At 39.3% G+C, this 15,392-nt stretch overlaps 1 protein-coding gene across 3 annotated transcripts; it reads right to left on the bottom strand.

Annotated features, from left to right (window-relative positions):
- Positions 1-83: 83 nt before the first annotated feature.
- LOC147170249 (tensin-4-like) lies at positions 84-14,955 on the bottom strand. Of its 3 annotated transcripts, none has more exons than XM_086081689.1 (13): positions 14,816-14,955; positions 12,573-12,830; positions 11,288-11,564; positions 9,800-10,074; positions 9,618-9,713; positions 9,317-9,433; positions 8,757-8,852; positions 6,658-6,735; positions 6,158-6,220; positions 4,627-4,798; positions 4,475-4,543; positions 2,123-2,152; positions 84-1,253 (listed from the first exon to the last, which is right to left on the bottom strand). In XM_086081689.1, exons 2-13 carry the CDS (start codon positions 12,805-12,807, stop codon positions 1,121-1,123), a joined length of 1,641 nt encoding a protein of 546 aa, XP_085937815.1. In that variant the 5' UTR covers positions 12,808-12,830; positions 14,816-14,955; the 3' UTR covers positions 84-1,120. The 3 variants fall into 3 exon arrangements, with proteins under 3 accessions (XP_085937815.1, XP_085937816.1, XP_085937817.1); XM_086081690.1 differs by having other exon boundaries at positions 11,288-11,561; XM_086081691.1 differs by lacking the exon at positions 2,123-2,152.
- Positions 14,956-15,392: the final 437 nt, after the last annotated feature.

Here is a 15,392-nt window from a genome sequence, read left to right as displayed (position 1 = left end):
AAAAATAAACAGAATACACTGCTTGCATTGTAATTCAATAAATAGTATGATCGAATGCATCTCAGCAGTTTTTTGCTTTGAGATAACAATTAATTCAGATTTTATTCTTGCAAACCTGATCAATCATGACAACGTTGTACAATCCACATCATTAAGCAGAGCCACACTGAACTGTATGTGTTGCTTTATCTAATAGCACAAAACATCACGCTGTACAAGAAAGGTGCTAGTTTCATTCCGCAGATTATTTGTAGCCTATACATTATCAAGATTGTGCATTTGCCTTAAAAAAAAGATGGCGAAAACATAATTTTGTTTGTTACAAACAAAGGTTCCTCTAATCTGCAAACCGTGTATCTTCATCCACAAATCAGTCAAATTGTTCCTATTGTAAGGTTGATGTGTGTGTGTGTGATGTGCTCTTGAGGGTGCTCAAACATGACTAAATTTAATCCAAGCACCCGTCAAAATTGAGAGATTGTTACCTTAAAAAATGTATGTTCTTTTTAAACAAGCTAGAGAAGTACAGTGCTTTGTTGAAATATTATAATATTAGATTGTTCCACACAATCTCTCCCACCTGTCCCTGAATGGCCTCTGCGGGTTGTTAAAGTAGCACAGCCTGTTTGATTGTCTGCCTCACAGCTTCCCATACAGTTGCAAAGTGAAATCTTACGTAAACAAACCACTGCAGCAAATAATACAGCTGAAATGAAGTGAGGATTTGTTACCAACAAACACATATGGAGCCAAGACACTGGAGTAAGTGCTAAACAATCCCAGAAGGTGTTGATGTCATAACATGTCTGATTATTTTTAGCGTGTGTGTACAAGCCTTGCACCATGCACACACGCCCAAACATTAGCAATAACACAGGAGGTGTTTTGATTGCGCTAACAGTGTTACAGACAGCTTAAGTAGGCTATCCGGGTTTGCCATGGCAATGACAGAGAGGTTGTTCCGCATATTACAAGCTGGTATGCCGGTTTTAAAGCTGTTACTTTAAGGTAATATTATTTATTGACGTTGCTTTAACTCGAAGCATTTACAGTATTACCTGGAAAAAAATATAGAAACAGGCTGTGCAAAGTACCAAATGTTTGATGTTATTTAGTGCACCTATGGTTTGGCTATGACAGCCTGAATCACATTGACAGCTGTGCTGCAGGGCTGCAGAGGGTCATATTCGGCAAAGACGTGGCAGACGTTCTCCATGCCAGCTTCCACACCTTTGGCCACAAAGCCAAACATCCTGCAAACAAAAGCAACACCTGTGATTATTTGAAATATAAGATGCACATACCATAGCAAAGACATGAATAATGAAATAATACAATTAAGGACGTTCGATACCATTGTTTTTCAGACCAATACCTGTAGGATTACTTAACTCTTTAGTAGTCACCAATACAAAGAACAGATACCACTAGTCCTTTGGATATATAACATTTCCCCCCAAAACAATGACAGACCTATAAATCCCAATACCGTGTTCCCTTGCTATTTCGCGGTTCAGTTATTGCAGATTCACTGTATCGCAGATTTTCATTTATGACCAATTTGTGATATTTGTAGCATGCTTTCTGGTTAAGGCAAGCCATTTTAAGATTAAAAAGAAAACTTCATCAGTAGCTTGGTACTTAGTCTGTATTTTGCATGCAAAAAATTATATTTATTAAGTCTAACACGTGTTTAGAAGGGTGGGTTCCATGTGGAGGGGTTCACAATGCCTTAATAGAGGTGTAAATTCCCCCCAAAATAAAAATGTTAATTTAAAAAGTCAACCTCTACTTCGCATACATTCACTTATTGCGGGGGGCGGCTGGGATTGGAATGTATCTCTAGCGAAAAGTGAGGCAACACTATATAGAATTTTCCTTAAAATTGCATGAAATTAATGGCAATTTTCTATTCTTCTAATTGATTTAATGAATTGTAAAAGGGCCACAAGAGAGCAGCTGATACTGGTATCGGCCACCGTTGCAAGTACCGATATTTTGACATAAGGCCAGGTAGCGGCCCGATACCAATACCTATACGTAAAATTACTGTATTGCAGTGTAGATTGTACGTTTAATAAGTTATTTTTCTGTCACATTACATGCAAAACAACTCCCTTACCTTGCACCAAAATTTGAACCTTTTTGCCACCTGTAACAGAAAAAAAACGTAATCAAAAGAGGTTGTTTTAAAAATATATATATATATATAACGAGTAACTATTTAACGCTGTATTTGTCTCAAATACGGGAAGCACGTTTGCCTCACAGTTGTGGGTTTCTGAATTTGGACACTCTATTTTGCAAGTCCTCCCTCCCTGCAAATGGCTGGCAACCAGTCTAGTTGTATTTTGTCCCTCGTCCAAAGTCAGCTGGGAAAAAGGTTCCAGCCGACCCAAACAAGGACAAGTGGTATAGAAAATGATGGATGATGCCTCAAATACTGTCATCCAAACATGACTTATATTGCACGATTCAAATAGACATATGCTATGATGACAAGAAAATAATTTGCTCTAAGTAGATAGGACAATGGTATTGAAAAAACCTGATCATCTATGATCCAAAATCTAAATATAAACTATATTAGATCCAAAGAGAACCTATTGGATCACTGCATGAATACAGAATTCTAAAACATGTCCAATAACTTAATAAGTGTATATTTTGTGAAGAATAAGAGACAGGCACTTAAAGAAATGCTTGCCTATTATCATGTCATCGGACTTGCGGCCGCATGTCTTGGACACTTGTATAAAGAGAGTTGTGGAGGTGTCAACCGATCACCACCAGGTGGTGTGTCGGCTGCGATGGTGGGGGAAGATGCCGGTTGCAACCGGCAGATCCAAACATATTGTGAGGGTTTGCTTGGAACGTCTGGCAGAATCCCCTGTTAGAAAGAGTTTCAACTCACACCTACGGCAGAGCTTTGTCCATATCGCGAAGGAGGCCAGGGAACTTTGAGTCCAAATGGATCATGTTCCGCACCTCCATTGCTGAGGCAGCTCGGCAGGTCGATGCCTGTCATGGCGGCAATCCCTGGACCAGCTGGTGGACACCGATGGTAAGGGCTGCCGTTAAGCTGGAGAAGAAATCCTACAGGCCTTTTTAGTGTGGGACTGCAGAGGTACAGACTGACTAAGCAGAATGCAGCTTCGACGTTCACTGAGGCAAAATTTCGGGCACGGGAGGATTTTGGTGAGGCCATGGAAAACGACTTCCAGACGGCTTCAAGGAAATTCTGGTCCACCATCTGTTCTCTCAGGAGGGGAAGCAGTTGCCCCATCAGCATTGTGTATAGTGGAGATGGGGTGCTGCTGTACTCGACTCGGGAGTCGGGACATTGTGAGTCGGTGGGGAGAATACTTTGAAGGCCCCCTCAATTCTACTAACACGCTTTTCTTTCAGGAAGCAGAGTCTGGGGACTCTGGGGTGGGCCCTCCTATTTCTCAGATTGAAGTCACAAGGTATTAAAAAGGCTCTTCACTGGCCGGAGTTCCGAAAGGCACTGATGTTGAGGGGATGTCCTGGTTGTGGATGTGGACATCGGGGATAGTGCCTCTGGATTGGCAGACCGGTGTGCTCCGACTACAGAGGGATCTCACTTCTTAGCCTCCCCGGTAAGGTCTATTTAGAGGTGCTGGAGAGGAGGGTCGGTTGGGAAGTCGAATTTCATATTCAGGAGGAGCAGTGTGGTTTTTGTCCCAGCTTTACACCCTCAGTAGGACCTTCGAGGATGCATGGGAGTTCACCAACCAGTCTACTGTACATGTGTTTTGTGGACTTGGAGAAGGCATTCGAGCGTGTCCCTCGGGGAGTCCTGTGGGGGGTGCTTTGGGAGTATGGTGTACCAAACCCTCCGATACGGGCTGTTCGGTCCCTGGCAGACTGATGACAGTTTGGTCCGCATTGCTGGCAGTAAGTCGGATTTGTTTCCAGTGAGGGTTGGACTCCGCCAAAGTTGCCCTTTGTCACCGATTCTGTTCATAACTTTTATGGACAGACTTTCTAGGTGCAGTCGAGGCGTTGAGGGTTTGGTGGCCTCAACATTGCATCTCTGCTTTTTGCAGATGATGTGGTGCTGTTGACTTCTTCAAGCCGTGATTCTCAACTCTCACTGGAGCGGTTCGCAGCAGAGTGTGAAGCGGTTGGGATGCAAATCAGCACCTCAAAATTGTAGTCCTCAGTCGTAAAAGGGTGGAGTGCCCTTTCCGGTTAAGGGATGAGATTATATTGGACTTTAGCTGCAAGGTGATCACAACTGTTTTCAATATGCCCCTATGTCGTGATGTTGAAAGCATAAAAGTCAGCATGTTGCTTTCTGTGAATGTCTCTTCTTATTCACACAATTTTCTGTGGAATCCTAGTATTTACCATCACGTGATCTATATTATAACCAGTGTGGAAATCACGTCCCACTACATGTCTTCTATGGGTGTGCATTCACTGCAATTCCATGATAATGAACTGTCACCTTCGATTTTCTGGATCATTTCCACCATAGCTAAGCAGGTGAGCCGGGTAATGACGTCTGAAAAACTGCCTAAAAGAAAAAAAATGTTCACGTTGAATTTCACACGTAAAGTCTCATTTTTGACAAACGTGACAGGATGTGTGCTGTCTTACTTCCTGTTGATGTCTGTCAGTGTGATGCCCTTCAAAGACACTTTGAGGTTGACGATGGTGGGTTGAAAAGAGCCTGATGGCAGTTGGAATGTGAAGGTGACCGCCCTCTCCACCGCACAAGGTCCTGTCAACATCTCAGTGGGGACGGCATTTAGGTAGATGAAATTGCAGGCTGCAATAAACACACATTATTGTAGACCCCACAAAACAACAGGTTCATGTAAAACAGACTGTCTGAAACAGTTAGTTGTAATCACTAGATGCAATATTGTAACCTTCAGTCTGTGTACTGTAGGTGTGTGTGCATGTGTGCATGCTTGTGGCTTTCAGAGGTCCAGTTCTCACAACACTATACAGGAATTCTTAAAGGGACTGCAACAACTATTTTAAAAATCGGCTTATAACCAATCAGTATGTTTCGTGGGCGTTGCATGGAGCAGCCAGCTCGGACGACGTCATGAGAGGGGCGCGGCAGCCACAGGGGGAGAGGCGGGGTTTTACTGAACCGAGCGTTTAACTTCCGGGTAAGAAAAATAGCCACTGAAATAACTCATATTTCATAAGAAATTACATCGCGATTGTGTCAAAGGTAAGATTTCATCATTATATGCCTAAAGTAAACTGTGGAAGGGCTTAAAATACCATGGTGTAGTCCCTTCAATACTAAAAAAAAAAGAAAAAAGAAAAAAAACTACGGAACGTTAGATGAATTTGAAAAAAAATGAAAGTAATCCTCCATACCTAATATTTGAGCTATGACTGATGTAAAATGCATTTAGTGCAATCTGAAAAATTAACCTCTTATCGATTTGAAATTAAATTAGATTTTACATAAAGTAAAACCTAAAATTGTACTTAAATTGTCTTAAGTTCATCCATTGTTTCTTTTTTTTCTTTTCTTTTTTGTGTATTTGAAGCACTATTGTATGCAGCAAAATAACCTGTGTTAGATTAACACTGAGTAGTGTCAAATCTAACTAGAAAACTTTATATGTGTCTACACCAATAAGAGTAAATCTGACACTTTCCAATGTGTTACTTTTTTGGACACTTAACCAGTGTTACTCCAACACTGTATAGTGTTAAAAATCTACACTGATAAACACTGAGTAGTGTTGAAAGTAGGCTACAGTGATTTAACTCAAACTACACTTTACTCTGATAAAACGTACTTCATTTATATAGCGTTTTTCCTCCTTACAAGACCCTCAAAGCGCTTTTGACTACCGATGACATGGCTCAGGAGCAACTTGGGGGTCCAGTATGTTGCACAAGGATACTTTAACATAGTTACACTGAAGCACATGCAGGTTTTTTTTACTCCTCTAGATGGCGCCCTTGGTTTAAAAATAAAGGCTAATGCAATGGAAATTGATTACATTTTCACTCCATCTTTAAACCAAGAGCACCATCTACAGCAGATAAAAAAATATCGCAAATAGTTCATGAAGCTTAATTTTCTGTCTGGGATGTCTTCTTTTATCTCTTTATTGCACTTTTGGAATTACAACTAAAACTCGGTTAGTCTTACCTGTTCCTTTATTTTCCTCTAGGAGTGATTTGTCTTTTGTTCTCTCTTCATCTCCACCCTGTCCTGTTGACAGACAAGTCAATTTAAGGAGACGTGAAAAATGAAAATAAAAAAAACTTTTTTATTGCTTGGATACAAATAGTTGGTTCTTTCACAAAGAGTTCGAAGCAAAACGCTGCAATGCTAGTGCAGATCATTAGCTAATGCTAACCGGGAGATGCTCAAATGTTTGGTGATGTACAGTAATTGTGGAGATGGAAACAGATAGTGGGGTGGTATTTGCAATTGGCGGACATGAACACTAAGTGAAAGTGGCGTGGTGATGTACTGCTGCCTCCTGATATCAGAACACAAGTTAGGGCATTAATTGCTCTGGCTTTGACTGCGGACTGCTTGAGAACAAGTAGCTGCTTGTCAACACCCTAGCTAATAATATGCTCATAAAATGTCTTTATATGTCTCCTCCAATTCATTTATCTACAAACATAGATACACGTTACCTTGTGAGTGGAGCAATAATTTGCAGGGTAAAGCAAAAGTGGAAATAGTGTGCTGGTACACCAGAGCAGAAAGGCTTCCTGTAACGACAAAAACATTATATTTCCAAAAACAATTCATGACCACAATAAACAAACCAGACAAAATCATTGAAATGATTAGAATATATTTGTGTTGTGAACAAATTCTAAATATTCAAGGCAAATAGTGTCCCTAGTGTGTATTTTAGCAGTGTCTCTAGGTGTAAATCCAACGGAGGGAGTTGTATGTTATTTATTTATTTATTTCTAACGTTTATTTCAGAGTTTGCATGTTCTCTGTGTGCTTGCGTGGGTTTTCTTGGGGTACCCTGGCTTCCTCCCACATTCCAAAAACATGCTTTTTGGGGTTGATAAAAGACTCTTGCCCAAAGGTCTGAATGTGCTACTGAACAGTCAGATTTTAAAGTAAATATCATCATTATCATTTTAATGCGTGATTTGACTAAAGGCGTATCATCTATGTAACTAACTGAAAGAAAACAAAACATGGATTGCCTGAAAACACTGTTTTGGCAGTACAACGCCAAAGTTATTGATGTAAGAACTACAAATAAATAAATACATACATAAATAAATAAATAAATAAATAAAATGAATTTTAGGCTATCTATATCTAGGCTATTTAGGAAGTCATGGAAAATATCACCTGTTAAACTGAACTCAAATTTACCTTTAGTTGTATCTAGCAAGAAACTGGGGAAAAAACAAGGGTGGTGTAATATTTTTTTCCCCATGACTGCATTAGCTTTAGCTCAATAAACGTTGGGAAACACTGCCCCCTATCCATGACCTGAATGACGAAATGCAGAGCAGAAAATTTAAGGCTGAATGGATGAATTTATATATTGGGCAATTACTCAACAGCAAGTTCATTTCTATAAACAATCCACCTCATCAACGTATCGTCTGACTGACGATTCTGTAATTCAGGTTTAGAATTTTGCCTGGAGTTTGTATGTTCTTCTCCTTGTGCTTTTGTGAGTTTTTGGTTGTTTTTTGGGGGGGTTATGAATGAGGATAGGAATATTTTACAACAACTTCATTCATTACTATGTTACTTGCATCAATTTCTCTTGTTTAAAAATTGCAGACTGTCTTGCTATCTAGCCTCGAAGCTCACAAGGTCACATATGCTTTCGTTAGGAGTACATTAGTGTATGTTTGTTTTGCAACCCATAGCACTGACAAACAAGAGTGTAATTCTTAAAGTTTAATTTGTGACTGATAAAAATGACATCTTGTAAACCAAATCTGGATCTTACTCAAATTTGAGTCTTGTGTGATCCAACTGCAGCTGTAAACCTTGTTTTGTTGTTTGTTTGTTTGTTTGTTTGTTTGTTTGTTTGTTTGTTTGTTTGTTTGTTTGTTTGTTTGTTTGTTTGTTTTGCTTTGCTCTACATTAAAAGACAAATTCTTTTTTCTCTATATTAAGGCTGTCAAAATTAAAGTGTTAACTCTGGAGATTAAATTAAATTATTTAAAGTCTAAAAAAAATAACTCAGTTAACTCTGTTATTTACTTCCACTTAGTCACTAGCACGAAGATGGACAAACACTATAGGTAGCTTTACTTTTGGTTTTATTTGCTTGACCAAATGTCAAGCAGTTGGAGAAGTAGTTTTCACACAGCCCAATTCAAATAGCATGTTAGTTGTATGTCTTTGGCGTATCATCTCAGAGTAAAAATTCCCTGCTCAACTCCACGGGGACCCGCAAATCAACCCTTCTAAAGTGTGCTGCATGTGGGCACAACTAAACATGGAAGCAAGAAGCTTTGAGAAGTGTTTCTATAAGAAGAAAGTTGGCCTATAAATCATTTTGATCAACTGCTGTATTTTACAGGAGAAGAACTCTATACAAGGATCACAGAAAGCAGCTTTTTATGATGTGCATTAATCCCAAGATTTTACTCAAATAAATATCTGTTACAAGCTTTGTAGAAGAAAGTAGAAGGAGAAGTAGAAAAATGTGATTAATCGCAATTCATTATGGATAAATGTGAGATTGGTTAGTTCAAAAATTGTAGTCGCTTAGCATGAATATAAGTGTTGTTGACCTTACCAAAGTACGGTTCCTGAGAAGAGCCTTTAAGGCGTACACCCTTTGCTGTAGATTCAATAAGGAAGTGTTTGACAAAAGGGGAGCTGCTCTCTTCTCCTGTTTGACACACACACCCATACACACATACACACACACAAATTTAATCAGGGAACAACGGAGTCTGGTCTCCCTTTCGGTTGGCCAAATATAACTTGCAGTAATAGTAAGCCTGAAGCTTTGTATTTTTTTCCTTAAAATGAGAGCATTAGTGGACTTGATTGATTGTTGTATTGATTTTTTTTTTTTTACCAATTATTTAATAAGAAGAATCTTCATTATAATAATTATCAAATGTCCTTACTTGTGTGCTTAGCCTGCCTAAAACTATTTGGACATTATTGGGCGGGGGAGGGGGGGTTGTTTTAGTTTTATTGTTTCCCCATTAGTTGGGTTGAGTAAGTGAGTCATTAGGCCCTTTTTAAAACTTGACATCATTAAGTACTATGTTGTTGACCAAAGTGCAGCTGTAACATTTAAAAATCAAATAAGAAAATACTCTCAAGATTACAAATCAAACGTACCAGAAGAATTGGTTACTGTTTGGTCAACCTTCATGGCAAGCCCGAAACTTCCTCTGTATGTAGTACTTTCTCTCACCACAAATGTTCCTGGTTCTTTGTCCTTCACAAAGGCCTCAGCTGAGGTAGATCAAACATGTTATGTTGTTATTGCATGATGATGACTGCATTTTTTTTCACATCGCAAAATAGTTATTTAAAGTGAATTTGCTTTTGTCACACACACAAAAAAAGCTCCTAATAGCTCACAACAACGTGATTTCGTTTTGCAAATTGTGACCCATCCTAGGTTCAAGGCTCTCACCTTCTGCTCTGCTTATTTGTGGACGGAACCAGAATTTTGAAGAATCCATAACGAATTTCATTGATGACTGACTCCCACTTGAATGGACTATTGAACCTGAAATAATCCGGGTATTGATTAAATGTAGCCAAGTGTCGAAAAGAAGAGCCAGTATAGGCAAAACAGCAACGGTTGACACTCACTGTGATGATTAAATGGCTTCTGTATTACTTCGTCGTCTGAAGTCGGAGATTTGTGGTTGTCCCGATGTGGTACGCCATTGATCAGCAACATGGGAATATCAGTAAAAGAACCAGAGGATAACTGCTCCGGACTGCTCATTGAGCAGTTGGTAGGCATCTCCTGTGCTCGCTTCTCTGACCCATCTTGGGTCATAGATTGCCTCGTCCGGCACCCATCACCTGGAAAGATGATTGACCCGAGACCATCTGCATCTTCGCTGGCCAAAGACAGGTTGCTATGAGGACGAGAGGATTAGTACGACAACATGAGTGTGTGCACCTCTTCCTGGGAAACTCGTTAAAGTACTGTTTCCAATTGTAGGACCTTCTAATTATGAACTTATCGCTCTCCTCTGCTGCTTTTTCTTATTCAGCCTTTACTCAAACGACTCGACCTTAACCATTGCCACTAGCAATCTATTTGAGCTTTTTTAGTCCAGATTAAAAGCGATCACTTTGCTTGCAAACATGACTAATGGTCTCTTACTAGCTATAGACCTCATCGATAATATTATTACATAATCTCAGCACTGCCTTTGAAATTGTCCATCATAACATACTACTAGAATGCCTCCAAATGTGTGTTGGTATTTCAGGCTCAGCATTTTCTTGGTTTAGACCTTATTTCTCAGAGAGAATTCACCATGTAATTCATGGCAATGTGTCATCTGGGAATTGTAATGGCACCTGTGGAGTTCAGCAGGAATCAATACTTGGCCCTCTATCGTTACCCTCAATCTATCCCAGCCCTAACCCTAGCATCTACATGTTTGCGTTAGGTGATATTACATATAAATACTGTATCGCATTGTCACTTTTATGCAGATGGTACCAAATTTCACAATTTAGAAATAAATATGGCTCAAATCTCGCTGAGCTTAAACAATGCATGTTGTTCAATGTTTTGCTTCTTAAACCTAATAAAACCGAGATGTTAATCGTTGGCCCCGCCCGGCACCGGCACTTGTTTAAGGACACCGCTGTGAGTCTTGATTTAAAAATAATAATAATAATAATAATAAAATAAAAAAGAAACCTCACGGTTATATTTGACTAAACTCTCTCCTTTCAAATGCACATTATCAATATTACCAGGAGTGTGTTGTTGTTTTTTGTTTCAGTATTACTAAAGTACATATCCCACTTAAGGGCAATCATTAGCGGTGATAGTAAATGCTGATTTCATGTCAGGGTTCGATGAAGTTCACAAACGTGCACTAAACATTCGCTAAAAGTTTTAATGGCCTTTCTTATCACCTTATTTGAAACAAGACCATTAAAACTATTTTAGCTCAAGTTTAGATCAGGGGATGTCAGCAATATTTGTCAACTGTGGGCCTGTGAAGCTCTTTGAGACTCTTTTGAGATTAAGGGCTATATATATAAATTTGAATTTGAGGATACAATAGGTACATATCATGATGTTTTTAGGAAATGAATAAGTTATACCTGCCAAGGATGTAGCTCGTATCTGAGCATGTTGATGTAGAGAGTAACGAGGCTGCGCTGTTCCTATTTGGGTAAGACAAGCGAAGGGACCCTTGCGAAGAGGATATGTCATGCCTCGTTGAGGGATTTCTTCTGGGTGCGTTCCCACATGGCAGCGGAGGCCGGGAAAAGGAGGGGGAGTCCGAAAAGACTAGTGTGCCCGAGGGGCTGAAGCTGACACTGGCAGGTCTGGGGATCGGGAAACTGGGGGACACTGTGGGTGAGGAGTGGTATGCTTCTGGGGGAAAACAGGAAATATTTGTCATTAAAAGATTCATGCAGGAAAAACTGAATGTGAAACTCCATGATTTGTCTTCATGTTCATGCTTTGCTTTTATGTTGACTGTAAGGGCTTGGCTCGTGTACACGCACAAATTCTGCTGAAAATTCTCATGCAGGTACCTGCCTGCACAGCACAGGGTAATCCTTCCAAGCTGAATGTTTTAATTTGTGCAGTTCTGCTGTGTCACAACATCGGAGAGAGGTTCCAACTCGTTCATGGTTATTTCAGGTAATGTCTACCTCTCTAAGTTGATGGGAACTGTGGATTCAATTTATTTACGCAATAAAACAAAACAATGAGGTCAGAGAAAGGAGCCACACCAATAGTTATGCAGCACAAGTTACTTTGCAATAACTAATATGTATGAAGCCACACAATTTGAGATGGTCGCTGGGTAGCCTTGTGCTTTTAGTACACAGCAAATCCTGTGTTAGCTCCTTAGACTTCTTCATATTTTTTCTTCATAAGCGTTTGCTTTCAGGATGACCTCAGAAATACACATACAATCAACAGCACATATACTGTTGCGCCAAGAAGAATAGGTGATGTGATCTATTTTCACTTAATACTAAAAAAAGGAAAGGCACAAAGTGAAGACAACTCCACACCACTATTATGCTTTAATGGGACTTTTCTTTATGTAAGTAGGCTGAGAAGCTGAGGGTGTGTCTCATAGTCTGGGCAGCAATCCCAGAACACCTGAATTGGTGCAATTATCCTCTCATAAAAAAGGAAAAACTCCTGAAGGCTGGGTGCATTTTCAAAGAAATTAAACATTGAAAATTTGGTTAACAGGATCATTTGGCCTCACTCTGTATGACTGAAACTGTTGACCTGTCTTATCTTTTGAAGACCATTTTTTAATGTGACATTTAACTATAACCTGCATGTTGCGTCACTTATTGCTTTATTGCACATCTGTTAATATCAATCAAGATTTTATTGCATGTCGTCATATTGTACCTCCAGCTGGACTGATGCACAGATGGTTTGTGTTGACCTGAATTGGTTCAAAGGTTGGATCCAATTCAAACATGAGCTGGTTGAGATTATCCAGCGAAATGTCACTGAGGCGGTTGCTGGGCTCACTAGAACATGGAGTCACTCTCTCCTGTTCCCGGTCCAGTCGTATAGTTTGGCCCACTCTCAGAACGTGATTGGGTAGGATGTGGGACATGCCTTCAGAGATAGGCATCATGTGCTCACAATCGTTTGGTATCACTAAAGATATGGACACAATAAAGAAAGATCAGTTACATGACCAAGTATTATATGGTTTGAAAACAGGAACATTTTCACACATACTCATATCAAAATCAATAACATACTGTCCTAAACAGAACATGTAAACACAACATTGTTGTTTTTATTAGCAATTAATTGCTTATTTGAGTCATAAATAAGCATTGCAAGGTTCTTGTATGTTTTCGAGGGGACAAATGTGATCATGATGATAACAACCTGCTGTCATGGTAAATATTGTGCATTTATCCCATCAGCCTCATCCAATTGTGATATACATCCATCTTCAGTCACTGAATTGGGGTCCATTTCACAAAGCATGTTCAACAAACACCAAGACTAACCCTGAACAGCCAGTTGACATACACTGAGAGAGGAAACTCTGCATTTTTGGTTCCAGGACAGCTGATTTGAGGTAGTTTAATCAACACAGAGTAGTTTCACCTGGAGTTACCACTACACTAAAAAGACCACATCAATGGAACCCTGATTTGTTGAGTTACCATGGCAGAGCGCGGAGCCGCCCTCTGCTTCCGCGTCTTTTTTTTACCCCTCTCAACTGAAAATCTGAATGCGATCATATGGCGAATTTGAACATGTCTATAGAAAAAAATATGCAACACCGCAGCGGCTCCCCATAGTGGAAGGCGCCGTGGGTCAATGCGTAAATGAATTTAAAGGTAGTCCTTTGCCATGACAATAATATTACAGGGGAAACCTATTGAATGGTAGCTCATTAATTTATTTAATTAAGGTGCAATCCTGCGGGGAAGAAGCGCACTTGACTTAATTAAGATGAAATATAAAAACATCATTCAAGCGCAACTCACAATATATGCTGCGATGTGAACGCATGGTAATGTTGCAAATGTAAGGACGGATTAAGTTGTGTATGTAGATGATGGACTGTAATGTGAAATGGTACCGTTTAAAAAGATAACTGTCCGGAAATGCCAGCATATCTATGCGCGGTCTGATAACAATCTTGCGACGAATATTTAATTCCCTGCGCAATATTGCGGCACCTTCATCAATAGGGTCATTGTCAAAAGGACATGCCATGTTCGTGACAAAAGACTTTACGCTATAGACTACAGGCATATGTACGCAAAAATTTGCCGCAGCGGACTGAATGAATGAGGAAATGAATTGTCGTGTGTGGCAGAAAGGAGACGGGGACAGGGAAAAACTCGAGGTTCATTGTGAAAAACCTGCTACCAACCAGGTTAGGTTCATGGACACTGTTACTACGGTAACTGACCGAGAGCTTAAATGACCTATTTTTATGAAACAGGCTAGAGTCACCTCTTTTCCTATGGTTTCAGTTACCTCTCTTTCTGAAACAGAAGAGGCAGATTTTACCACATTTCAGGGTTTCTTGACTCAGGATTCTCACTAAATCTGCTTTGTGAAATAGACCTTTGGTTATGTTCAACCTCAGAAGTTGTGCTGTACTATGCTAACCAACATGTGTTGCCACATAAGCACTAGACACTCAGTGAATATTGACTAAGTATGAGTAAAGAGTGACCCGCTGTGAGTTCAGCATGAATAACCCCCAAGAGTAAAGGTGTGTATTAAATCATCAGTCCAACTCATAGCATGTCTCGCTCACCCTTTCAAGATAAGGAGTGGTGCTCAGTGAGTCACTTGTTATATACTGCCGGTTGCCGAGACTACACACAAAATGTTGACTTGGAAATTGAACTAATCCCTTGTTCACCCTACCCTTTAAAATGAACATATTCAGATTTTGTGACAATTCCTACAAACATATCAAATCTCCAAAAAAATAAAAAAATAAACAGGAAAACATTTAAGCACTGATTGTTTTTTTTGTTTTTTTGTGATATTTAGAGATGACTGGAGAACTCAACTTAAAAGGTATTTCAGTGCTGACAATGACAGTTATGTAATATCTACTCTGGTGTTATTTTATAAATCTTAAAAGGTTGTGGCCTTACCTTGTTTTCTCTTGCGATGAATTTAAAGCAGGAAACATGCAAAGCTGATATGTCCAGGCAAATTTTTACTTGGACTCTAAATGTGCTTCATGGTTTTATTGTAAAATCCCAACCCTTTTCCCAGTAAGCGTATCAGCAACTCTGCATTACCAAGCCCTGAAGCTACAAAGTAATGATGTCATGTTAGGGGTGTAAATGTCAACACTTGCATGAATGATAACAGTGGAGTGTACATTAGTTCAAAAGTGGAACAGTTACTGTCACTTTACTGCTTTATTATGAAGTTAAAATGTTTTTTGCTTCATGTATTTTTTTCTTTATTTATGAATTATCAATGGCAAGTTGAATTTAAACACTGTTGTGTACATATTTGTGTGGCACACTACACTAGATGTGGTGTGTTTATTTGTTTAAATCATTATACACAGTGCATACAGGTGTAAAAAAAATAAAAAAAATTTTTAGGTTGGCTTGCTTTAACATGATCATGCACGTGAACAATAGTGTGCGCTAATTAAAACGCTGAGGTATGTATGGAATTATTAATGAACAGACAATTTCATTAATAACTTCAATA

This window comes from Leptonotus elevatus, chromosome 8, assembly GCF_054856555.1.
Source record: "Leptonotus elevatus isolate MCC_2025b chromosome 8, RoL_Lele_1.0, whole genome shotgun sequence".
Classification (NCBI taxonomy): Eukaryota; Metazoa; Chordata; class Actinopteri; order Syngnathiformes; family Syngnathidae; genus Leptonotus; species Leptonotus elevatus.
Note: the sequence above shows the minus strand (reverse complement) of the source record. Positions and strands in the feature narration are given on the sequence as shown.

Coding starts and splice junctions, on each gene's coding strand:
- LOC147170249 (XM_086081689.1), bottom strand. CDS start 12,807: ATGATGCCTATCTCTGAAGGCATGTCCCACATCCTACCCAATCACGTT. Junction 6,736..8,756: donor TTCTCAGGAACCGTACTTTG/GTAAGGTCAACA, acceptor TTGTCGTTACAG/GAAGCCTTTCTGCTCTGGTG. Junction 2,153..4,474: donor AATGATCCAGAAAATCGAAG/GTGACAGTTCAT, acceptor TTTCTGTTACAG/GTGGCAAAAAGGTTCAAATT.